The 27,924-nt window shown below is 39.7% G+C and overlaps 1 protein-coding gene across 1 annotated transcript in view; it reads right to left on the bottom strand.

Moving 5' to 3' along the window:
• Window positions 1-27,924, bottom strand: part of CAMK4 (calcium/calmodulin dependent protein kinase IV) — a 140,714-nt gene that overhangs the window by 62,025 nt on the left and 50,765 nt on the right. The window contains exon 2 of the mRNA XM_008144489.3: window positions 7,285-7,363. Within this exon, the coding sequence (XP_008142711.2) occupies window positions 7,285-7,363 (79 nt within the window). The remainder of the gene's footprint in view (window positions 1-7,284; window positions 7,364-27,924) is intronic.

Raw genomic sequence — 27,924 nt, forward strand, 5'->3', positions numbered from 1 at the left:
ATTCCAGGCACTCAAGATTTGTGTAAGTGTGAAGCAATATGATCAGAAATCTTTATTTAGTACCACATTAAATTTATGGATACAATATATATTCCCATTTTTTAGCAGAAATTTTAAAGGTATTCCAAAAACAATGTAATTAATTTTGTTCATACAGAAATGCACAATATGTCTGGTGCTGCTAGCTGTGCAGTTTAAAAAAATGATTTCAGAGAGAGGAAGGGAGGGGGAGAGAGGGATAGAAACATCAATGATGAGAGAGAATAACTGATAGGCTGCCTCCTACATACCACCTACCAGGGATCAAGCATGAAACCCGGGCATGTGCCCTGACTGGGAATTAAACCATGACTTCCTAGTTCATTAGTGTACACTCAATCACTAAGCCACAACAGCCAGGCTAACTGTGCAGTTTTAAATCAAGCTAATGGGAACATTAGAATTGCATAGAATAAACTGGTACTATTATAAAATATCTGTCTGATCCCATTATAATTCTATCTAATAAAAGAGTAATATGCAAATTAACTATCACTCCCCTACACCCACAAGCCAATCAGGAGCGACTATGCAAATAAACCCAACCAAGATGGCTACTGCCACAGAGAGCAGGAGGGAGGCTTGGGTTTCCCCAGCAATGGAGGAAGCCAAGCTTTCCACCTGCCCTTGCTGGCCTAGGCCTCCACTCAAGGCTACAAAGTTTCAATGATAGAAGATACATAAATCCAAACAGAAATGGCGGCAGCCATGGAGCTGGAAAGAGCAGGAGGCTAGGGTTGCCCCCAGCAATGGAGGAAGCCAAGATTTCCGCACATCCTGGCCTGCCCAGGCCTCCACTTAAGGCTACAAGGTTTCAATTATAGAAGATACATAAATCCCAACAGAAATGGCTGCCATCACGGAGCAAGCAGAAGGCTTGGCTCCACTCCAGGCTACAAAGTTTCAATTGTAGAAGATAAATAAACCCCAGATACCAGGGCCTCCGCTTGGGTCGCCAGGGGGCGTGGCTGGCCTGCAAACCACCACAGGCCCCTCACCCAGGTCACCCCACGCCCCAAGGGAACCTCCACCCTGATCCAGGACACCCTTCAGGACAAACCAGCCAGCCCCCACCCATGCACCAGGCCTCTATCCTATCTAATAAAAGAGTAATATGCAGATTGACCATCACTCCAACACACAAGATGGCTGCCCCCATGTGGTCAAAGATCCTGCCTCCATGTGGACACAAGATGGCCACCACAAGATGGCCAGCAGGAGAGGGCATTTGGGAGGGACCAGGCCTGCAAGGGAGGGCAGTTGGGGGTGACCAAGCCGGCAGAGGAGGGAAGTTGGGAGCGACCAGGCCTGCAGGGGAGGGCAGTTAGGGGCAAACAGGCTAGCAAGGGAGCAGTTAAGCATCAATCAGGCTGGCAGGGGACGGTTAGGGGCAATCAGGAAGGCAGGCAGGCGAGCAGTTGGGAGCCAGCAGTCCTGGATTGTGAGAGGGATGTCTGACTGCCCGTTTAGGATCAGGCCTAAATGGGCAGTTGGACATCCCTCAAGGGGTCCCAGATTGGAGAGGGTGCAGGCTGGGCTGAGAAACACCCCTCTCCCCCGTGCACGAATTTCATGCACCGGGCTCTAGTTAATAATAAGAATAATTTTCACCATTTATTATATGCTTTCAGGGTGATGAGAAATATGTTCCATACATTATCTCATTATTATCTTTGCTAGAACACCATGAGCTAGACATTCTTAAACCCATTTTACAGATGAAGGAAGTGAGACTGAGAGATTTACATAATTCGTTGTAGAGTCACACAGGGAGTAGTGGCAGAAGTGATCCAGAACCCAAAGTGTCTGGCTCCAAAGCCCACAACTGCATAGCCATTCATCAGGAAGAGTCAGAATACCTATACATCCTGAATTTACACACTGAGATTAATTCTTAGATTCAATACTGGGTATTTCAAGAAAGGGAAAAGATTCTACAGTAAACTGAATACAATCTTTTCCAAGAATTAAGCCACATAGTTTGAAATTACATCTGAATTCCAGAATTCAAATATTTGTCTCCAAAATTCCAGGGACACTATAAGTTACTGGTGAGCATAATTTTCTTACATCTCAATCAGTTCTTTAAAATGAGCTTTACTGGAGAGAAACTAAGTGTGTGATTATTTAAATATACCCTAAGGTGTGTACTCCTAAGGAAGGTAAAGCAAATAAATCGTCCCTGAAATAGTGGCTTCTTATCAACATGTCAATCTTCAAAAGTTGAGATTCCATTTTACTCAGCAAAACTCAGTCCAGGCTGAAGGTTCCAGGTGCTTAATCTCTTCAATTTTAGCACACACTCTCTTTTGTGCAGTTTTAAGATCAGCATATTCAGTCTTGCAACATCAGTTAAAAGGTTCCATCTTGTAAATCACTGGTTGTCCTACTAGCTGTGTCTGTCAGATTTCTTTAATACCCCAAAGTCATTAACCTGAGGAAGTAGCTTAGTAAATATTTCAACTCTAACTCAATTTCTACTAACTATCACAACAAATGGGATGACAGAGGGCTGGTGCATAAAGAGAAAAAATCGCCTTCTTTTCTTCATACTTGATTCTTGTTTTACAAAGTCATAGTAAGTTCTACCACGCCTGCAAACCAATTCATTCTTATGTGCAAATGAGGTAAATGGCACTGCCTGTGAGCCTGTAATTATTTCCAAATAAAAAGTTACAAAATAGGCCACCTTTCCCACAGAGGAGAGAGTATCGATGCCACTCCTAGTGATTTGACTTCTTCAGTACAAGAATCACTGATCCAAAGTGGAAAAAAGTTATAAATACCCAACTAAAACAGCCACTCAGTTAGTTTCTTGCTCTAACCCTTATCCTCATTAATGATGCAATGAGACAAGATAATATTGTTTCTGAACACATCCAGGTTTTTTCAGTACAGTAAAAAGTTGGGTCAACTATCATTTTCTATTTTCTGGCACTAAAATACACCTATCATAGAGAATCACCAACACTTACCATTCAGAAACTGCAAGATCTGGAAATGCTTTCTGAATGTTGAAAGTAATGTTAAAAGTTATATAGAACAGGATCTCATTGTTGAAGCTATGTCTTTCCCAAACTTTCTGTTAGGAGAATTTTCAGTGGTATATGCTGAAATGTTGAAATACCATCATGGACACTAGCATACTGTCTTAAATTCAATAATGGTTTTTGTTACATTTTCTGTCTCTCTCTACCCCCCTCCCATATTCTCTCTATCTCTCTGGCTGTCTGTTTATCTCTCTCTCTCTCTCTTTTGGTTGATATGTTTTTCAATATATTCTAATTCTCTGAATTATAGTTTTCTAAATATATGGTATTATATCCATTTATAAAACATCCTATGTAATAAAGAGGTAATATGCAAATTGACCATCACTCCAACACACAAGATGGCTGCCCCCATGTGGATACAAGATGGCCGCCACAAGATGGCTGGCAGGGGAGGGCAGTTGTGGGCGATCAGGACAGCAGGAGAGGGCAGTTGGGAAGGACCAGGCCTTCAAGGGAGGGCAGTTGGGGGTGATCAGGCCTGCAGGGGAGGGCAGTTAGGGGTGACTGGGCCAGCAGGGGAGCAGTTAGGCATTGATCAAGCTGGCAGGGGAGTGGTTAGAGGGTGATCAGGCTGGCAGGCAGAAGCGGTTAGGGGCAATCAGTCAGGCAGGCAGGCGAGTGGTTGGGAGCCAGCAGTCCTGGATTGTGAGAGGGATGTCCAACTGCCTGTTTAGGCCCGATCCCACTGGGGTCCCAGATTGGAGAGGGTGCAGGCTGGGCTGAGGGACAGCCCCATGAACGAATTTCATGCACCGGGCCTCTAATATGGTAATAAAAATATTTGTATTATAATTACATGTTAATTTCCCACAGGGATATTTTATTAGCTAAAATACCCAATGGTCTGAACATGGCAATTCATGTTCATTATCAGTATTAATTATGTCCTGTACCTGACCAACAATGGGATGAATTTCTCCATAAGAGCTGGTGCTTTAGTCTGTCTTCCTAGAGATAAATTAGAGTATTTGTCTACCACAAATATATGAGTGCCTAATGGATTCTCAATGATGATCAGGGTGTTTTATAGGGAAATAAGTCTCTTATTGCCAATGTAAACAGAATTCTTTATAAAATATTAAACTATGAGAAAGGTACCTAATACTACCACAAAATAAAATGTGGATAAACTGTCCTGAAAAAGTCTTAAATAAATCCTGGGAAAGAGGATTATTGTTATCAAATAATTAACTGTAAAAGAGATAGGAAACTTTCATTGCACTTCTTATAGATAGTATTACAGAAGGAATTGTGCCCCCCCCCCCCAAAAAAAAGAATGATTTGTTTAAGTCCTAACCCCCTAGTACTTCAGAATGTGACCTTATTTTAAAATTGGGTTGTTGTAGATATAAGTAGTCAATTGAAGATGAGGTCATACTGGAGTAGGGTGGACCCTTAATCCAATAGGACTGGTGTCCTTATAAAGAAGAAGGATATTTGGACACAGACTTGCACCGGGGAAAGATGATGTGCAGACATGCAGGGAGAAGATGGCCATGTGACAAGGAGGCAGCAAGTAGAGTGATGCATCTACAACAAGGAACAACAAGCAATAGCTGGCTGTCATCAGGAGCAAGGAGAGAGGCAGGGGACAGACTCTCCCTCAGAGCCCTAGCAGAAATCAGCCATGCTGACACCTTGATTTTAGACTTCTAGCCTTCGGAACTATAAGAGAATACATTTCTGTTGTTTTAAGTCAGTTGTGGTAGCTTAGTATGGCAGCCTTAGGAAACTCTCATAGATAGATAGACAGACAATCTTTCAGATTTCTTAGGTTTAGGTCTAGTCATAAAATGACAACCTAACAAACTATCCAGTGAAATAGTATAGTGGTCCCAAAGTTGTTGAATTAAACAATATGTACCTACTACATTGAGCCACATAAAATTGCCATTTTGTAGGGGGAAAAATGATTTCATAGAGGTAATTTTATGTGGCTCCATATAATAGATTGCATAAATAATTCAAGTTTTCTGAAACCCCCTTTTCTCCTCAAGAGCTGATCCTTGGCTGGATTTGCTAGGAAAATACTTTGTTTTCCCTGCATCAGTTTCCCTCTATAGATTCTTCAGCTTCATTCACTTCACTCAGATAAGCAAGTTTCCATCTCCATGACCTAGCAGAAACCAGCTGGAATAAAACATTGGGGGGCAATTGCCCATTGAGGTGGGGTTTTTTCCTTCTTTTTCTTCTTCCCCCCATTCCTCCTTTGAGGTTTTGCCTGCTATTTCTCTCCTCTCCATGCATGGTTTATTCTAGAAAACAATGCCGGGGATTCTATCTAATTCGTGTTCAAAGCTGAGGTTTCTCCAGGGGATTTTCTCTCCTTCCATTTGGCATAGCAGTGACTGTGTCTGACAACATCTGCCTTGCAGCACTGCTCTGCAGCTCCATCTGACTCTTGGTTCCCATCCACGTTCTCTTCCTGCCTGCCTTCTGAGGAAGATGTTTCCACAACAGAGGTGGAGACGAGAGTACAGTGAGGGCAAACAAGTGCTTTACTTTCCAATGAGAACGAGTCAGGAGCCTACCAAATGTCTTATCCAAAGTTTTTTACTTAAACCAGCACTCACTTGAGCATTCACAAGTCATTTCTGAATGTTTATTTTTCTGTATTTTCATATATCTAGTGCCTTTAAAGGTTTCCTCAAATATGAAAAGAAAAATAACCACTTACACAATGTTTTTAACCTGCAGGAAAGGATACAACCAAGTCCAAAAATGTCTCATGTGTGATTCTGGATAAAGCATGCCAACTTAGTTAGATAAGAAGCAAATATTTAACAGAAAATTCTATTTCATAGAAATTTTAATAATCCTTAGTTCAAATATATTTTATGACTATAAGAAATTGATTTAAGAGAAAATTCCAAACCTTGCCAATCAAAAGATTCCTCTACATTCTGGGATAACTTAAATCACTGCCTACACCAAACAGGAAATCCGGAATATAGAGTTGATTAGTAGCAATTGCCATTAAATTACCAACTTCAGCTCTGGCCAGTTTGGCTCAGTGGATAGAGTGGACTACAGGGTCCCGGGTTTGATTCTGATCGGGGGCACATGCCTGGGTTGCGGGCTCAGTCCAACGTTCAGAAGGCAGCCAATCAATGTTTCCCTCTCATCACTGATGTTTCTATCTCTCTCTTCCTCTCCCTTCCTCTCTGAAATCTATAAAAACATTTAAAAAAATACTACCAACTTCAATTAAACTGTCATTGTTAGTTTGCTATGGCTTTAAACTCTCAGAGATTGTTTCCCAATGTTATGCTACTTCTACTTGACTGAAAACCCTGTGCTATTATCTCATCTTCAATATATGAGATTCTAAAATTTCCCTGTGCCAGAATGATGCATAAACAGCTGGTGATACTAAGTTGTCTTTAGGGGGAAAAATCCATTGCCCTAAAGCAGGCATTATTTGACTTCAAGTTTATGATACTTCTCAGTATACTTTATAACTGTGTTTCATATATATATATATATATATATATATATATATATATATTTCACATATTTGTTGACATAAAATTTGAGAAAGGAAGAATGTGCTATAAAAGGAAATGCTGTCTTTTTGTGGTTTTATAAGGAGAAACAACCTAAGGATAGAAAATGCATGTGGGGCATTAGAATGACAAATGCCCTCTGGGGCACGCAGTATAGTAGTTACATCCTACTGGCATTTGTATTTTGAACTTTCACCTGCATTTCTCACTCACTGGAGATGAGCCTAAGTAACTTTTGCCTCCTCTGCTCTTTTACAGGTATAGAGCAAAAAGAAGAAATCCCCAAACAAACGTTCTTAGATGAGCCAGTTCAGTCCCAGAGACATTAGCCTTTGTCCAGGTGTAATTCACTGAAGCAAACCCAACATCTGAAATCTAGGCCTTTATGTATATCTAAAATCATGACTGATACACAGAGCAAGGTTCACCTGCCAGCTCTAAATGCTTTTCCTTTCCACCCTTCTCCTCCCCACATCCAATCTGAGATCCAGCTGCTTTCAGAGGCACAAGCAGTTCCCATCAGACAACAAGCAACCCATTTGGTTGCACCCTCATAACTGAAATTCAAATGCGTTAACTGCAACGAAGTGGCTCTTTGGCCCCTTTGCCCTTTGCATCAGGGCGTTTGGCTTCTTCAGGTAACAGACCCCTTAGAGATGCTAGCATATATAATGAAATAAACTTACTGTTTTCTTTAACACCTTGAGAGCATAAGGCTTCTGAGTCCCCTTCTGTTTGCATCTGTACACAATGGATGTAGCACCCCTTGAGGGGGAAAAAGACAAAAAGAAAATGTTATGCTCTGGACATGCAATCAAGGGGAAACATTGAAAATACCTATCTCTTGCAATTACCCTCATAGTTGACAATTGTTTATAAGTTCTACTGTAGAACCCACCCAAATGTTGAGAGTATTTTTTTTTCTCTTGCAACTGAATGTAGCTGGCTCCAAAAAATCCCAGGGTTTCTTTCCCTTTGCCCCATCCCTATACAAGCAACAACAAGCTTACTGTTGCAGTTAGTGGCTCCATAATAAACTAGGCCTTCAGGTGAGAATGGCTTGTTGGGTACATATCCACACAACTTGAGAACCCCTGAGCTTTCCTAAAAGTGTGAGTCTGGAGTAAAGGAAGGCATGGTGGCGTCAGTGAGAGGATTTAAGTTCAGCCCTTGGTCAGGGCAGTCTCCACTAGTTGGCAAGGGAGCTGGGGATCTTTGAGAATTTACACCATTTGGTGCCCTGACGTTCTCCTAGAGCCAGTGTTAGTCCTACAGAGATCCTGGCTCCTTTGTGTTGGTGAATACTGCTACCATTTATTTCACAGGCCCTAACGAAAAGAGTTGTGTGAAATGTTCAGGAGGAAATACTATTTAAAATGGTGAAAGATATATAGGGGAAAAAAGCTTGAAGGAGCCCAATCGGTGTGGCTCAGTGGTTGAGCGTCAACCTATGAACCAGGTACCCCTGCTTTTTTTTTTCATTTCCATTTGCAAAAAAAAAAAAGTCTAGATTGGATTGAAAAATCAAGACCAAACTATATGCTGTGTATAGAAAACCATGTGGAATCTAACGAGCAAAATAAACTGATGAACAAGATAGAACCAGAGTCCTGGATACATGGAACAGACTGACAACTGTCACAGGGGAGGAATGGGGGGACTGGATGAAAAGTGGAAGGGATTAGCCAAAGAACATATATGCATAACCCATGGACACAGAAAGCAGTGTGGTGACAGCCAGAGGGAAGTGAAGGACAGGAGCAGAGGAGGAGAGATGGAGACATCTGTAATAATGTCAACAATAAAGTTTAAATAAAGAAATAGATAGAAAGGTACAAATAGGTTAGAAATAAAATGATAGGAAAGAGATACCATGCAAAAACTATGAAAATAAATCAGGGATAGCTATACTAATATTAGGTTAACTAGACTTCAGAACAAAGATAGAGATATTACTTAATCATAAAGGGGTCAATTCCCCAAGATGACATAACAAATATAATTGTGTATACACCTAACAATAGCACTTCAAACTGCATGAAGCAAACACTGATAGAACCAAAAGGAGAAATAAAAGAATCCACTAATATAGTTGGAGACTTCAAAGCACACGGTTAACAATCAATAAAAAGAAAAAAGTAGACAAATTGTCCCTAAAGATGTAGAAGACATGAACAGTACTTTCGACTAAATTAACCTAATTGGCAATTGGAGAGAACTCCACATAAAAACAGCAGAATACACATTCTCTTCAAAGTTAGAGGATTCACGTACTTGATTCCCAGATTTACTATAAAGCTACAGTAATCAAAAGAGTGGTATTGGAGGAATAATAAACATGGAGACAAATGGAACAGAAAGAAGAATCCAAAAATCATCTTACACATATATATGGCCCATTGGTTTCTGACAAAGGTGAAAAAGTAATTTAGTGAAGAAAGGACAGTCTTTCCAACTATAAATAGTGCTAGAACAACTAGACATATACCCACATGCAAAAAAAAACCCCAAATCTTTACATACACCTCATACTATACAAAAAGTACTTAAAACGGATCACAAATATAAATGTAAAACCTAGAACTCTAAAACTTTTTTTAAAAACAAAGGAGAAAATTGTGTAGCCTTAAATATTTAATGCTGTCTTATAAAAAACAAACAAAAGTACAGTGCATGGAAGAATAAATAGGACTTCATTTAAAATAAGAATACTTTTATTTGAAAGTCACAGGCAGGGAGAAAAGTATATACAAATCACATGCCTAACAAAGGACTTGTATTTAGAATTATAAAAATCCTTGAGGCCCAATAATACGAAAACAAACAATGCATTTAAAATATGGGTAAGATATTTAAACATATACTTCACCAAAGCAAATATCTGGATGGAAAATAAGCACAAGGAAAGATGCTCAGTATCGTTAGTCATGAAGGAGATGCAAATTAAAACCACAATAAGATACAACTACTTACTTATTTGATGTGGCAAGCCGGCACGGCCATTACATGCCGAGCCAGCTCAGCCAGGTTCAGTGAGCCTGAGTGGGGGTGGTGAAGGATTTAGAAAAGACAGACAAGAGAATGAAAGCTGGGTCTCAATGGGATGCTGTCCGCTCTGATGGAGAGCTAGTGACAGCGCCACAGACTACAAGCCGTGTCTTTATTTTATAGCCGATGCCACGAGGCAAAGTAAGGGCGTGGTCAAGATGTTTACAACATTCTCGTGGGTTTCGATCCTACTCAACTACATGCACCTGAACTCTATCAAGCCCACATCACTCAGGCAGGTGGGGCCACGTGTTCGGACCATAGGTTCAAGCTTACAACTACAGCTGTTGGCTATCATTGCGCTGGGAGGGCTCTGCCCTCCAAGCTGGGACTTGCACATGGCCATGAGAGGACTGTGCCCTCTCATTAGTCCGAGGCTTGAACCTGTCCAAACACTGTAGCTGCTCTCCACAATTTGACACCTTATAGAAAGAGAGACAATATTATTTTACATAAATTTATATGAGCTGTTCTATTCTTTTTGTTGTTAATCCTCACCTGAGGATATTTTTCCATTGATTTTTAGGGAGAGAAGAAAAAAGAGGGAAAGACATATTCTTTAACAAAAAGGCCAAGAAATACAGAAACTAGAAATTATTATGCTATCATTTGATGAGAAAGAAAATCAATACTCCTTGGGAATCAGAACCTGACTTCTACTTTCAAATTGCTTTTGTTTAACAGAAATCTTGGAAAAATAATTTTTTAGCTCTAGTCTTGTCTAATATGGTTGGTTATTTTAAAAAAAGTTAAAGGCAAAAAGCTCTAAATGTAGACTATCCTGTTTCATATCAGAGAACAAAGAAAATGTAATCAAACCTACTTTATCATGTGTACATGATAACCGTAATGTGATGTATATGCTATTTTATATGTATACTAGAGGCCCGGTGCATGAAATTCATGTGCAGGTACAGTCCCTAGGCCTGGCCTGCAATCAGGATCATCTTCCCTGGCTGCCTACGCTGGCCCCCCCCCCCACCACCACCCACCCTGGTTCCCCGTTCACCATCGGATGATCGGAGCCTGCCGGCTGGGGAAAGAGACCGAGAGGTGGTCAGTGCACCTCATAATGACTGGTCCAGCGATCATTCTGGTTGTTCCATTATTAGTGTCAATTTGCATATTACCCTTTTATTATATAGGATTATATAGGACAGAGGCCCGGTGCACAGGTGAGGGCTGGCCGACCGGCCCTGATGGGGGCCCCCGGATCAGGGTGGGGGTCTCCACTGGGGGGCAGGGCCAGCCGGGGTGAGGGGCTGCTGGATCATTTGCAGGCAGGCCACACCCTCTATCAGGGTGGGGGTCCCCACTGGAGGGCAGGGCCAGCCGGGGCGAGGGGCGGAAGTCTTTCTGGTCTCTGGTCGTTCTGGTTGTTCTGCCCTTTCAGTCACTGGGCTTTTATTATATACTAGAGTCCTGGTGCACAGCTTTGTGCACTGGTGGGGTCCCTCGGCCTGGCCTGTGCCCTCTCACAATCCGGGACCTCTTGGGGGATGCCAGACTGCTGGTTTCGGCCTGGTCCCCGCAGGCCAGGTCAAGGGACCCCACTGGTGCACAGATTCATGCACCGGGCCTCTAGTATGCATATAAGACCTTTGGTTCATCTCTTCCCGCTTTCCCCCCTCCCCCTTCCCTCTGTTCCATGTTTCCATGCCTGTGCATAGAGCATCTGCCCCCTGGTGGTCAGTGCACATCATAGCTACCAGTAGAACTGTTGAAAGGTCGCTTAGGCTTTTATATATAGAGAGAGGACATTATATGCACACACATTATAGCCCCTGTTAAGCTATTAAGAAGCATTTGATGTTGGTACTTGGCCAAACTTATGGATGTATGGAAAAAGCTCCATATATATTTATTTGCCTAGAGACATTTCAAGTATAGAGTCTTTTGCTACTCATTTAGGGCTACTTAGTACAAAAAAAGGGGGCTTTTTAACCTACAGTTTATCTTTACACGTTCCTCCCACTCAATATTTAAAGAACAACTATCAACATTTTTTTCATCTCTTTTATAAAACATGTTTTTTATTTTCTTTTTTCATAATCTCACTCCTTTATTCTCCCCTTTGCTCTCCTTTTTTGTTTTAAGGAGAGATTGGTTCAATTTTATTTTTTCCTGCAAAAGAAATCCAAGCACATTGACCTGTAACTGTCTACCCACCAGCTGAGAGATGGATATCTGAATGCATTCAAAGGGCCAGGTAGAGATCAATTCTGATTCGAAATGGAAGCAGGAAGTCAGAAGTCTGAACTCACATCACTGTTTTAGGGAATTTCAGATACAAATTCTCTTAGAGACACTGCTGACTACTGTTTCTTTGCTCCCACTGTATTTCTGCAATGATATGCTTCATAGCTGTGTAAAACTATCTTTACTGAGGGTATCAGGCGGTATAAGTTATTGAAGAGTTTCACTTTTTTTTTAATGAGAGAGGTCCTGAAATGAACCCAAAGAATCTTGTTGTCATTTTCTAATGTTGTAGGTGCTTGATTAAAGAATATATTATATCAAAATATTAATCATTTTTTAAATTTTTAATGCATTTATTACTTTTTGCTTGTTTTTGCAGTTGATGTTTAATGTTTTTATTTTCAATGTGTATATGTGCTTGCAGGAAAGAGCCTCCTAATGCTCATTATGAAAAGGTTTAAAAGCAAAACTGTGATTTATAAGAACTGTCAATCATCTGTTGAAAAGATAATGTGTGCAATACTACATATTATATTGCTTCTACATGATTGACTTGCTATTGTTTAACAAGCCTACTCTTTTCGTTGATTTTTAATTAGATGAATTATTAAAGAAGACTGGTTATAACCTCACAATTAATTCTTCTTGGGGGTGAAAGTAAAGTCATATTCAGGAACAGGAGCCTGAACTAGTCAGTCTCTAAGTGTTTAATGTCAGTACACACTTTGCCCCATTCCAGTGACAGTTTTTCATTGTTTCATCCTCCAGCTCTGTCAGCCTGTAACTCCTCAATGCTCTTCAATACTTGTTTCAAAATGTTCTTTGGTCACCAAAGACAAGAGAAATTGGAACCTTAAGCAAATAAAGAACTGGACGAAAACTGCTGATAAGACTTAATTACTGATTTGGCATTTTCAATCTACAACTCGAAGAATGAGTGGCTAACCTTTAGATTTTAAAAAGTTATTAGACCTGGAGTTTTTCCAAGGAAGTTAAATATTACAGTCTTAAAGTAAATCTCAAAAATATCATGTTGAAGAATGATATTGAACTCCAGATTTTAAGAAGCGTTCCAGCCCAAGGTTTTAATAAGTTTGGGTTCAGACTCTATCCATAACTACCCACCCCTTCTCTGGGTCACTTACTTGCTGAATCCTGCATGGGTGTGGGCAAGCACCCTATTTCAGTATCAGGGTTATATATATCATGTCCTCCTACTTGGAGTTGTTCCATTTATTTTTAAATGTCTTTATTTGTTCGGCCAGTGTGTTTCAGTGGTTGAGCATCAACCCATGAACCAGGAAGTCACAGTTCCATTCCCGGTCAGGGCACATGCCTGGACTGCGTGCTTGATCCCCAGTGGAGGGATGTGCAGGAGGCAGCTGATCAATGATTCTCTCTCATCATTGATGTTTCTATCTCTCTCTCCCACTCCCTCTCTGAAATCAATAAAAATGTATGTATTTTTTTAATGTCTTTATTTTACTCTCAGTTTTGAGACATATTTTTACTAGATATAGAATTCTGGCTGACAGTTTTTTTCACACAACTTTAAAGGTATTGTTCCAGTGTGTCTGACCTCCACTTCTTTCTGATGAGGTATTAGTTATTCATATCATTGTATCCTGTAGATCTCACATCTTCTTCAGTTGCTTTAAAGATGTTTTCTTTCTCTTCAGTTTCTGTCTTTTGACCACATACCAATGTTTTGTTTTCTTTTAATTTATTATGATTTCTGCTCAATGAGCTTCTTGGATCTGCAATATTCTTTACCAAATTTTGAAAATGTTTGCCTATTATCCCTTAAAGAATTTTTTTTGGTTTAATTCTTTCTCTCCTCTCCCTCTGGAACACACATTACATGTAGAGTAGCCTACTTGGTATTTTCCCACAAGTTTTTGAGGTTTTGTTCATTTTTACCAGTTGTTTTTCTTTCTATTCTTCAAGTTAGGTAATTTGTATTGATTTATCTTCAAGTTCACTGACCTTTTCTTCTGCAGCCTCCAATCCAGTCTTACGCTTATGAATTTTTAATTTCATGTTAAGTACTTTTCAGTTCTAAAGTTTCCATTAGGCTCTTTTTAATAGTTTCTATTTCTGTGCTGAGATGCCCCATATTTACTCACTATGCCCATATTTTGCTTCATGTTCTTGAATAAATTTACCATATTTGTTTCACACTCTTCATCTGTTCATTCCAACATCTGGATTATCTCCAAGTCAATTTTATTGACTGTTGTTTCCCCCCCCCCCTCTTGATTAAGGGTCCAATTTCCTGCTTCTTTGAATGTCTGGTACCTTTTTCTTTTTATTGTGTGATCAAAATTGTAAAATGATACACACTAGGGAGTTTGAATTATATTATCTTCTTTCAAAGAGAGTTGGCTTTTAGTGGCAGGCAGTTAAATTGTTGACAAATCTATTTGATCCTGTTCAGTTTGGTTTTATTTGTTGTTACAGCAGATAAAGTTACAGCAGATCTATTTGAGTTATGTTCTTGGTCCTATGTCGTGGTCCTTCTCCAGGGTATGATCTTTACTCTTAAGTGATCTTTTGGAGATCTCAACTAAATATCTGAGATGCTCAGTAAAGTCTCTCAATCCTTGGCCATAGATCTAGTGTCTTCCAACAATATATGCCTGTCTCCCCTCCCATATGTTTGTTAGCTCAGAGATCCTTCCCAACTGCTCCTGCCTAGCTTCATAAAGCCCCTTACTTGTCCCCGTTAGAAAGCCAAGGTGAATGTGGTACTGACCTTGTGTTCTTTTTCCCTCCTCTCAGGAATCACAGCCCTTTACTGCCAGTTGTTCCGTTACAAAAGACAACTGTCTCATGCAGTATGTCCAAGTCATATATGGAAGGTCAGCTACAGTACCTGCCATTCCATCATTGGCAGAACAGAACTCCTTCCTTACAGTCTTAATTTTTATCACTGTATTGAGTTTGAATCAGACATTAATGTTGCAAAAGAGAAAAATACTGTGTTTTATGCATTGATCAATAGTACATTACAAATGTTGACAATGTTTGTGATTGCAGGAGATTAGCAAATGATAAATCTACAAGAGCTGAATTAAGAAATCCTCCTTTGGCATTCCAGGCCGCTTTTAAAACACCAACAGCTTTTGTTATTGTTTCTGGAGAAGAAAGGAATTTTGAGGCATGAGATGTAATTTTATTATTTCAAAACACTATGCCCAAGAATTTTTCCTGTTGAATAAGATGATCAGACAGACATATTTTAGGACAAAATAACTAACCCATTTTAGATCACAGGCCTTGAGACTGCCCCCACTGCTGCTTCTAAAGGATTCATGTGGCTGAGAGCTGTACCAGATGGCTGACACAGACAAGGAAGATTTCATCTTCCCAGATGAGACTTACAGTCTTGTCACTGGCATTCAGCGACATTTAGCATTTAATATTATGAAACTGAAAGGATTAGAAATCAGTATGATCACTCCTTCAACAAGAGGCTTAGCAGAGAGACAAGGCTGGTAGCTTACCAAGCACACAGATAGGTTTTGTTTGGCCTGCACAGGGTTATTTAAAATGTTGGATATGTTGCCAACATTTAAATATTGAGACATTTTATTAAAAATTTCGTATTTCCATCATCTCTTGAATCTGGCAACACTCATTTTTAATTCGTGTCCAGCAGCAGTTGGCACAACACAAATAGCAACTGTCCTTTAGAGAGGGCCTGTGGTCCCTTCCCACCTCGCCCCATTCACACACCTCCCATCGCCTGTGGTATACACAGGTGCCTCCCCTGATCCAATTAGTACTTAGGAACTAGGGACAGCTGGTCACCAAAGCAGAGAAATGTCTTAAAGGCTCCCTTCCAGAGAGGTAGGTGGGATTATCATTTGTAGAACTCCCTCCACTTCTCTGCTTTCAAATTCAGTTTAGTGGTTAAAAGACCATGATTATTATTCCATTTCACTATATCAAAGATGCCATCAACTTGAAGAGGCATCATTATGCCATGATCACTGAAAGAAAACCTGCCCCCATTTAACAACCACGTCCCATGAACTGAAGGATACATTCTGATTGCAGAGATATTAAAAATGTGGAAGATTTTGCATTTTAATATCAATTAAAATATAAATAGTATCACACATGAATAGGATGCTTTGTCAGTTACAAATCAATTTAAATCTCTTCATAATTCCCATTCCTACTGCCACAGTCTCTTAAATAGGCCTTATCTCACTCCCCTTCAATCCTCCTCCATTCTACTAGTAGAACCATATTTCTAGAGTAGAAATTTGACCATGTGTCTCCCCTGTGGTCACTATCCCCATGAGAGTGAACGGGTCCAGATCCCTTAGCTTTTCATGTGAGACCATTTACCATTTTGCCTTTTTTGTTTTTTGTCTCACCTCCTCGTGCCCTCCCTCTTATACATGGCAACACCAAATTCACTCAGTCTTTGAGCATCCTGCCCTTTTTCTTTAAATCACCTCTTCAAATTTTCTGCTTAACAAGATTGTAGTCATTCTTTAATTCAGCTTGGTCATCACATCTTATTGGAAAGCTCCCGTGGCACACATACCAAATCCTTTTCATTCCATCCTGGAGTCATTCGAAGCTAGCTTGACCCACATCTGCACCTAATATCTGCTTTGTGGTTTATTCACATGCATGCCTGTTTAGACCAGAGCTAATGCCATTGAGATTATGGCATCTCATAAGTTAATTTCACCCTTCACAGATGCATTTTGCCTACAAAATGTCTAGACAATTTTTGTAATTAGGTGTCAACATTAAAAACAGAGACACCTCACATTTTAAGAACACTAAAGCTAGAAACATTGTATTAGCATTCCTGGATACCACAACCAGCTAAATCTATGGCAAAGGCTGCCCCATCAAGATATGATGTATTTTCTACAGTGTGTCAGAAAACCCATCACCCCCCTTGGTCTTTAATGTCTTTTCACTCACCTATAATTCAGGCATGGCCTCTGTAAGCATCAGAGTCTGCAGATTTTTAGACAGACTGTGAACTCCTTGAATTAAGATCCCATTGATCTATGTCCCCTGGTGCCTAGCACAGAGCCTGGCATATATAGTTGGAATTCAAGAAATATTTTATAATTGAATAATCTGATATGATAATCACAACAGTCCAGCAAAGAGGCAAGGTACATATTATGATTCATCGTTGATAAAGAATCTACAGTTTGGGAAGGTAACGTCTTGTTCAAAAAGATAATTCATAAGAGGCAGAGCTGAGATGGAAATCTCTGTTCCATGTTTTAGGATTTCTTATTAAGGCACACAGTCTTTCATCGCTGTCTATATGGAAATATCATGAAACCTTAATACTTTCTCAATTGATGAATTAATCTTCTAGATCCCCACCATTACAGAACTTATCACACACTGCTTTGTATTATATCATTACATGTATGTGTCTCCCTAATGTGATTTAATAATAAAAACCTGTGACCAGCTAGTGCCTTTCATATTATAGACCTGCAATATCAACTTAGAGAATTTTTAAAAATTGAAAGAATAACTTTATATTCTTTATTATTTCTATCATAATAATGCCTTAAATCCTGTATGCAAGAATGGAAGGAAAAAATGGAGAGAGGTAGAGGCAGAGGAAAGGAAGGGAGGAAGGATGCAAGGAAAGAAGGAAAATATTATGATAAAAGAAGAAAAATAAAAATGCAGGCACTTACACCTAGTTACTATTTTCCATCCTTATCAACAGTATCTGTCATGATAAAACCGATAAATTCAAATTGTTTCTAATCCATTTAGGATTTCAAGTGTTACCTATATTATTGTCATACTAGAGGCCCAGTACATGAAATTCGTGCACTCGGAGTGGGTGGGGGTCCCTCAGCCCGGCCTGTGCCCTCTCACAGTCTGGGAGCCCTTGGGGGATGTCTGACTGATGGCTTAGGCCTGTCAGTTGGACATCCTTAGCCCTGCTGCAGAGGTGGGAGAGGATCCTGCCACCACCACTGTGCTTGCCAGCCATGAGCCCAGCTTCTGGCTGAGCGGCGCTTCCCCTGTGGGAGCGCACTGATCACCAGGGGCCAGCTCCTGCATTGAACATCTGCCCCCTGGTGGTCATTGCACATCATAGCAACCAGTTGTTCCACAGATTGCATTTGCGTACTAGTCTTTTATTATACAGGATTTATTTTCAGATATTTGTATTTGTTTCCACTAACGCCACAGTCACTTCTCTCTTTAATAATACCATATGTTCTTTTCATTAATGCCAGATTGTTTGAGTCAATCTTATCATTAGAAGTGATGCTGCTCTTCTGGACAGTGATGTCTGGATTAAATTTTTTCTGACTGATAGCAGAACTTGGCATTTCCAGTTCGTTGGTCCTGCCCCCAAACATAATAATGTCTTCTTCCCCTTCCCCCTTAGATAATCAAGTTCAGGAGGGAATAAAATAACTGTTACTCACAGTTATGTAAGGCAACCAACCCAATAGAGTCTTACACTCCACACACAGTATTCAATAAACCTTGCTTACTCATCCCAGAGAACAGGAACCATATTTGGGCTCTTACTATCTGACAACTTCTAGGCCTGGCACAGGTATAGGGTGATAGGAGTTATGAATTCAGCTAGCCATATATATACTTTGCCAATTTTAAACTCAAATATGGACATCTGGATCACTTTTTTGTGGCTATTACTTACTAAACCATTTTGTATAGTAAATAAATAATGTACTTCCACCTAACGCAATTACTAAATTAACATACTTATAAACCAACCATTACTATGTATAATTATCATCTTGCCATAATGAAAAGCTGGGGTTTGAAGGGGTTAACATGAATCAGTGCTGCAGTTCTCCCCGCATAGAATACAAACCTGCCCTTCTTTCTCAGCAACCTGTCTTCACACACTCTACCATAAGATATTTTTTCAATACTTCTAATGTTTCTTTACATATTACTCCACTTGTTTTAGGATTCTGGACCTATTTGAAAAAGACAATGTATTCTGCATTCAGACAATACAGGGCACCTTGTTCAAAAGTGATTAATAATTTCAAAATGTCAATAACAAAGCATCAAATCAAGTGCCGAGCTCTTCAAAGCACAGAAACCTGTGTGCTGACAGGTCACTTGCTCATGAAGCTACTCCTGACCAGAGACAAATCATTTCACCTCCTTGACCCTCCAAGTGCCTTATACCTCTCATGCTCATTGTAAGGATCACATAAGTTCAAATGCTTTGTAGACTCCAAATCACTTAGAAATATATAAGTTTGTGTTTTAAACTTGTTGGTTAATGCACTGATTTTTTTAAAGTTTAATTAATAAATATTATAGAACACCTCCTGAAGACCAAACCTGAAACAATGAGTATTGCTTATTTCCCTATGAAGACCCAAATTCTTTCTTAAAACAATAGGCTTTACCATGATTTCATTGTGGACTTTGGAGAGTTAGCAATAATATACCCCTTGAAAGAAGAGCCCATTATATAGATCTACCTGAACACAAAGGATGACTTGAAACTAACTTGAACTGCTGCAATGTAACTCTTAAATTTTATGTTCATTTTCTGGCACGTCCAAGTCCTTCCGTCAGTGTGCCCCCAGTTTCACAAGCCTCCCTAGTTTCTGGGTAGAAATTCTCCTAGCATATTAGCTTATCAAATGCATTAATAGCACTTCTTATTCCTGCCTGCTGGTATCAGAGTTTATAAAGAGGGAAGCCTGAGGTCTCCTCACTTCTGAGCTCTTGTATCATTTTGGCAGAATTTCCTATCCTGTGGTGAGTTTTTTTTTTTTTCTTTTTAAATGTCTCATCAGCAATTTTCTTACATTTTGCTTTTGAGTCAAAGGCAAAGGAAACAAACTTAAACCAGCTAGAAATGTCAAAATACATTCCTGTATGTTCTTGATTCTCAAACCACAAAACATGTCAGGATGCAATTACAAAAAAAAAAAAAATCCATTTTTACTGTGGAGGAAAAATGTCTCCACTTTTTGTTCTGATCTTTGTTCTCACTCAGCCTTCCAAGGAACATTTAAATAGCTATGCAACATTAGAATAATACTATTCCTATCCTTGAAAATGTAATATCAATTAACATTATAGAATCCCCTTTCCCATGATTTATCAATGCCAGTAAAGGATCAAGATACACTACAGGCTCCAAACTCCTTTTCTTGTAATAATATAACTATACTGTAGTCCTAAGGAAACTACCTTTTAAAATAAGTAATTTAAACAAAGAATAGAGCTCTCCAGTTGAATATGGCGCTATCTATGACTGTATTAAGAGCCTTCTCTGTGCATCTTCATGCTCCTCCCTCAGCATCCATGTAGAGCTAAGGGTCTAGCCCTCAGAGCTAGATCAAACACTCAACTTCTATCAGAGGCTCTGAGTTCAAAGAAAAAGCCAAATCAGTGCCCTAATCTTCAAAGGAAAAGTGAAGGGGAAGGTGGTTACAACTCAATGCGTGTTCCCAAATGTCAGGTTGGGTCCCCTGCGGAAATGTCTGTGGGGTGGGACTAAGTGGTTTGAGGACAGGTAAGTGGGACAGTAGTGATCACAAAGAGCCCGACCTGAAACTGAAAAAGGCTGGTCACGGAAAAGAACCTGAGTGGGTGCTTTATCTTCCCTGAGGAACTGGTGCTACCTCCTGCGCCATCCCTATGAAGTGGGAATGGCCAAGGGAGGTTGGGAAAAGGAGTCAGGGTATTGGGCCACAAACCAGGGTGTTGGTGTGATTAGAAATCATTGGAAGTCCCTTGGGAGGATGCCAAACTTCTCTTTATGTTTGGTTAGGACCATGAAATAATTTGAGTTAGCCTAAAATGCAATCTTTAATGGCTAAAATGTAGTGGTCTATTCTGCCGCCTACATTAATTAGAAATGGCATCTAATTACTGCCTAATGAGCCAAGCAAAATGGTAAGCTTTGTTGAGCCCTCTTTAACTTTAAACCCAGACCACCGATCTGCTTCCTGGAGAAAGCAGTAAAGCATGTGTAACTTACACAGGCAAAAAGGATTCTGGCTATGGCATTGCAGCCCTTTGCAGTCATTCAGGTAGCAATCCAAATTATTTAGCAGAAGAAGCTGCCACTGGCTGCAGATTGGAAAAAAACTGAGCCTTTTCAACAAAGTATACTAGAATTTGTCTAAACATTGCCAAACAGAAAATCCTTTTTTTCCCCCCAAGCTAATATTTATTTAGGTCCTCCTCTGCACTTGGGGGAAAAGAATTAGTGAGTTTGAGAATTATAGGAAAAGAGGTAAAAATGAGGTTTGGACTTTCTTAATATGTCACAAATGGAGATCACCATCCTCAAAAACCGAGGTTGTCATGAGGATTACATGAGATATCTTCTGAGAAAGGCCCAGCACAATGCCAAGCACAGAAATAGAGCTAAATTAATTTTCATTTCCTTCTTTTCCCCCCCCTTATTGTAGCTGATAAAAGAATCCCTACTGAAGACTAACCTAGTCAGATAGAAAAAAGCTCTTTAATACATGGGTGCCCCTGCTCTGTTCACCACCCACAATGTTAATATTTCAAATTAATCTGAACAAATCAATAGTCATTAAATTGCACAAGGCAAGTAGTATGTTAAATTAAAGTAGCTCACTATTTCTCTACCTAATCAACTGAAAAGCTAATGCTAGCAAAAGTTTCTAATTATATGTGCAAGCAGTGACCTTTCCCTGCCTTACCAATTTTAAGGAGGAAATAAAACCTTTTAATTAACAGGTTTTTTTCTTAAAGAACTCTGTCCAAAAGGTCACCCAAATGCATATTCATTTCAAATAAAGTATGAAAGAATTCCCCAGCAGATCCAGCAATAAACAAGATAAAATGTTTATCAGCAAACTAAGGGTCTGAAACAGAAATTGCTGTGTGGAGCTATGTATGTTATCCATTTGTCATATCATTCACTACTGTGTTCTTGTATCTTTGACATAAATATCTTTCATATCAAATCCATTTCAGAAATGACGCTTTGTCATCTAAATTGATATTGCCTCATCAAAATACCAAGATTGAGAAACCTCATTCAGTTGTGTATAATTGTTTCTGGTTCATTGTAAACACAATAATATATCACAGATTAGTAAATGTCAACTTTCCTCATCTTATATTGTTAATTCTGAAGATGGAAATAGTAACTTAAACATATTATCAAGGTACTTATTTGATTATCTTAGTGGTTTTCAATCATATTCAGAACAGAAATGAAACAAAGTTATATTAGAATATATCATTATAGTATTCATAAGAACTAATTAATCCATTAGCTTCTGTAAATTTTTATCTACAGCTTTTGAAAGTTATCAAAATACAAAAATCTCCTGAAAAAAATGATGAGATGTTTGTCCCTTTTCTGAATTAAAGGCACTATTAAATTTATTGGTCAATAATAAAGCAATTTTTTAAAAATGTAAAATGTGTATTATGGGGCAAATGAGCAATATTATATATTTACCAGAAGAATATAAAGCAATTTACATTCTTGTAATTACATTGAAAGAGAGCAATAGTTTCTAATTATTAATAGGCTTCACTACTATAAAATTGGATTATTGTATACTATTCACTAAGAAATAGATTTGCAGATTCATGATTAGAAAAGTGTTGAAATCATATTAAAAGAAGACTTTCCATTATATGGATCTTGATGTGCTATTGATCAAATATTAACTGTATTTGGGACAAAGATTGTGAAGGTGAGTCTTCATGAGTAGTCAGGGCAGAGGGGACAAGGGACTCTCCATGGAGGGAAAGGGTACAAGGGGAGAGAGCCTGGCATAGGGGACCCATGGAGGGTCTCTCTTTCACTACCCTGTCCCCTCACTCACAGGCCTCTGAGGGGCCTGTGCTCTGGTCTCCAGTCTTCATCTCCCCTGCCTCTGTGCTATGTGCCCACTCTCTGTCCCTGAAGCACATTTCTCACTCTCTTCATCTGTCTAAACCCTGCCTGTGCTCTCAAGACACATCTCAAGCCCTATGAAAAGGTGAAATACTGCCATTTGCAAAAACACAGATGCACCTTGAGAACATTAGGCTAAGCCAAGTAAGTCAATCAGAAGAAGCTAAGAACCATATGCGTTCACTCACATATGGGATATAAAACTGAAACTCACAGACAATGGTTATGCCTAGTGAAGTCGACCTGTGTATGCCAATGGCCCACCAGTCCTCCTGGTTCCGATGGTAAATGTGGAGATACTGTGACCAAGTCCACACTCCTGAGATACAACCAGGGCATAGCACCCTGCTTTCAAGTCTTACGGGCTTCGCTTAACTTGTCCAACATGCTGACGGCTAAAGGGAGAGATTGTGTGCCAGTTGTCATTGCGGGGAGGGGACAGGTCTCCACAAGGAATTATCCCAAGAGTCCCCCCAAATGCCTCACCTTCCAGGACTTGTGGGACACTGTTTAGTGCCCAATTCTACTCTTGGCTAGGATGTGGGAACTAAGGCCTGTGCTTTCATATGGTCTCTTTTCAGCACTTACTCCCAGTCACCCTACTGTGTGTTGTGATTTGTTCTACAGGCCACCTCACATGCCTGGAGGTGGGCAGGAATAAAAAGAGACAGAGAAATGGGGAGGTCTCTGCCTTCTCCAGGAGCTCAGATTAACTGAGAATTTGCTGGGGGAGAAACTAGAACATCCGGCCAGATTCCATTATATTTGAGGCATTTATGGAGTACGGCATATTTAACCAGCTCACCAAAGCCTTCAACTCCTCTGAGGTTTGCTCGCCTCAGCTCCCCCTCAGATCAGAAACAGACTCATAGATACAGAGAACATTTTGATGGTTGCCAGATGGGAGGGGAATTGGGGGGATGGGTAAAAAAGGTGAGGGGGTTAAGAAGTACAAATTGGTTGTTACAGAATAATCATGGGGATGTGAAATACAGCATAGGGAACACAGTATTCTAATAACTATGTATGGTGTCAGATGGGTACAAGATTAATCGGGATGATCACTTAGTAAGTTATATAATGTTTCATCACTGGGTGAAACTAATATAATATTGTATGTCAAATGTAATTGAAAAAAAGATTTAAAAAACAACAAATAAAGGTATTAAGCACACACTTGTATTTTAAATGCCAGATAAAGTAATCAAGTATGAACTTGATTATACATTTTTCTATCAGAGGCGTCCAGTAGTATAAACCAAACAGTCCTGTATTTGCCTTGTCCCTTGACTCTGATGCAATGAAGAAAACATGCAATAAAACTGAACTTCATTGCCCTAATTCCAGGAAATTTCTTGTCAATTTTAGATAAGAGCTCTTTGAGAGAAGCAGCCATTCTTTCATCTTCTATCTTAATGCATGTAAGTTGTAAATATGCCTTAAAACCCTTATGAACTTCACTTCTCAAAGTGTTTTATCCTTATCTCTTTTGATAACCATCTCATTTTCCAAAATGGTTTCTCTGAGTTATTTAATGAACTAGAGGCCAGGTGCATGGATTCATGCACATCGAAAGAAAATTAATTAGAAGGTGGCCGGTGGGGCGGGACTGGGCTAGACGTGCCGGACACACCCAGGAGCCAACCTCCGGTGGTGCCTCCCCAGCCGGCCACACCTGGGGTGGTGCCACAGCTCGAAGGGTGTCTGCAGTAAACCAAATTCGGGGGCCCCAGCAACAACATAACCCACTGCCGAAGGTGGAATTGTGCAGCCCGCGAGGAATCGGCCTCCTTCCTCTCTGGTTCCAGGGTGTGTCACCCGAGAACCACCTCTGCCAAGTCACCTCAGCTCGGCAGCTCCTGCGTTGAGCGTCTGCCCCTGGTGGTCAGTGTGCGTCATACTTACCAGCCAGTCGGACAGTCAGACGGTTGCTTAGCCTTTTATATATATAGGTAAGCTTAGCCCCTTTCTCCTAAAATGTTATTCTCCTCTTCCTTTTAGAGAATGATGAATGAGGCAAGATGTGTACTTTACAAGTCAGCATGAAAACAGAACTCATTAAAGACTTAGCACAGATTTGGGGGAGGGGAATGCAGCTGGAAAGAGCTGTATTTTATGTATGTACTCTATCAATCAGGTCTGGGTTGCAGGCAAAAAATAAAATTATTCTGGCTCTTTTAAGCTAAAAAGCTAAGACAGAAAACTAGGAGTCTATAAAAATTATTGACAGGACTGGAGTAGCAGGCTTTATGGTAGGCCACCAGAAAAGACCACAGAACTGTCTCCCATGTCAGGAATTTTTAGATTTCCAGATCCATGAATCTGGAAGTCGCTCATGCCTCTGTCGTAATAGTCTCCTGACACTTGCCAAACTAGCACCTTGGCCACAGAATGCTGTTATAAAAACATACAACAAAACAAAACTTCTCTACAACTTTACTTTACACCAACGTTAACACCATAGCAGAGACACTGCCCACACATGACTTACTTCTAGATTTTATTTGTGTGCACATAATATGCAGGGCCAAAACACATCCACAACGTTAGTAAAATCTAAAGGAGAATCTAAAAACTCCTCAGCCCTCCCAACTATTGGTATCATAGCAACAGTATAACCAATACTGATACTCCATTACTATTCTGAAGAGGTATATCCCAGCACTCTGAATTTTGTTCTGTGTTTTAATTAAAATGCTCCAAGGTTCACAGTGAGATAATGTTTCCTCTCTAGCTTGCTTCCTTTCTGGTTCTGGTCTCTGCCAATTTGCATGTAGAGCTCACTGTGTCACAGTTACCATCTGTTTAAATAGCCCACATCGTAGAGATTTACATGGCTGCACGTGTCTCAGCAAGCCTTCCATGTGAAGATCTAGGTCAGTCAGCCTGGATTTTTAACAGAATAGTTGGCTTTCCTATAGAAATAATTGTATTTGCAATTTTGGAGAGCTCATTCTCTTTGCCAAGTTCTTGATCATCTGCATACATTTTAATTATAAGAAGACAGCATGATGGAGGGAAAGAAACATGGGTGCTACAGACAGGGCCTTTGGTGGGTTGCCTTAAAACCTGATGTATAACTAGGTTATGCAACTACCAGACTTATTTTTGGTTTCTAAAAAACAGTAAAGGGAATTGAACTATTGAATTCTTTTCTGCCTTTTCAGGTACAATAATGCTTATCTAGTGGCTTCAGAATGTTTCTTCATATCACTATCACCCGATAAGCTATCAGAAAAAAATCATTTAAAAGCCTGTTTTGTTTTAAAATGGGTCCTCTTATTGTGATGTTTAGGAAGTGTTCTTATTCCATTAGCAAACCACAATCAGATATATGAAAACACACATTTTGAGAGGCGTTCTTGTGCTCTTTAGAAACAGTGCCTCCTAATGTTATTGTTTGCAAGTTGCACACATAAAATTGAAATTTTTCTTTTAATACTGTCTGACCTCAATGCTTCTCTGAATACTTGCTCTGTAACACCTCCTCTTCTGTATGACCACCTCCAGTCCACTCGCCAATGAAACTTAGTCGGGAGTGGCTCTATTGTTCATGAAACTTAGCCATTCCTAATCACATTCAACAATTTAAATAGCATTGATGCAGTGCCTTATTAAGTGCTAGATGTGTGGTACAAAGGACACAGGGATAATACCACATAATTCTCATCCTCAGAGCACTCAAAATCTATTAGAGAACAGATACACAACATGCAGTGCACATACACATATGCACGTTGCATGTGCACTACAAACACCATAGTAATGAGTGCCATTCTTACAATATAAAAATAATGTTCTTCAGAAGCTCCTAAAGTAAGCAATTAATAAGCAATGGGAGTCAGGATTTGCTGAACTTACTGTACTTTCACACAAAGTAGAATAGTTGTATTCTATAAACATTGATTATTTCTATCAATAAAAAAGAAATCAACTTCAGAAAAATTTAATCCCCCCTTCCTCTTGCTCATCTACGCTTGGTTTGTGCATCCTTCAGTATGTAGCATCTGGCTTTATCGTGAATTTGATGGCTCAGGGCTGGAGCTGATTGGCAGACACTGCTAAGATCTGCAGAAGTGGCCCCTAGTGTTACTATGGTGACAGAGCTCATGCTTCCAAGCGGCTCAATCAGGGTGTGTAGTACTGAACTGCAGTCACTGGGCCGAGAACCCAGGTCCCCCTGACCCTAGCCTGGCCTCACTCATTTTTCCCGGTAGTATCTATTATTCTACCCTGACTTCTCAGGTGAATATACATAATCATTTCAAGCCTACAACCAAATGTGCCTCAGACAAAGGGAATTTAGGATGCAAACTGGACTCATTTCATCTCTCTGAGGAAGCCCCTGTGATGTAAAACTCTAAGGGGTGCCATTCATGCTGAACTAAAGTGGTGCTCCAGGGGGCACCATTCAGGCTATATTGAGATACCCTACTGCCAAGTGTCTTAAGGCACTTGACAATTTTTTCTAGAACTTTCTAAGGTCACTTTTTTCCTATGAAAAAAGATCTGATACATATATGTTTTTTATTTCTTGTAATCACTTTGAAACCATCCTTTTTTCCCTCACTCTCTATTTTTTTTTTTTTTTTGTAAAGGAAGAACTGAGTGTTTTTTTGCAGGAGGCAGAGACTCCATTTAAGATGCATGGCAAGCCTTGCTAAGAAAATAAACCATAAGTACTCAGACAATAAATATTTGTACACTAGTTTTCTTAACTATTCATTTACGTAGACATAGCAGGATCTCTGTTTATAATATTATAATTTAATTTGATATATAATATGTATATGTATTTAAATGTTACAAAATCACTTTTCTTTTAAACTTTTCATTGAGTTAAAGGTTTTAGTAACTGTGAATGGCCTTTCCCAAATTATTCTGAACTACTTAAGCTTTACTGTGAAAGAAAAAAAAGCTCAAGTCTCCAAATTTCATATTGAAACTCGTTATTCCATAAATCTGGGAACTGCATCAATTAATGGGTTTCAGTCGCTATCCTTTCCCACACAAAGGTTGGCATCCTGAGTGTCGAGGGCTGTGCAAGTGACCCCAAAGCTCCCAAGCCTCCTTTCTAGTGAACAGAGTGTACAGCACTGTAATTATTCATTCAGAAGGGAAGCAAAACTCCTGCCCTCATGGGCATTACCATCTCAGTTGG

The sequence above is a fragment of the Eptesicus fuscus genome, chromosome 4 (assembly GCF_027574615.1).
Source record: "Eptesicus fuscus isolate TK198812 chromosome 4, DD_ASM_mEF_20220401, whole genome shotgun sequence".
NCBI classification, from domain to species: Eukaryota; Metazoa; Chordata; class Mammalia; order Chiroptera; family Vespertilionidae; genus Eptesicus; species Eptesicus fuscus.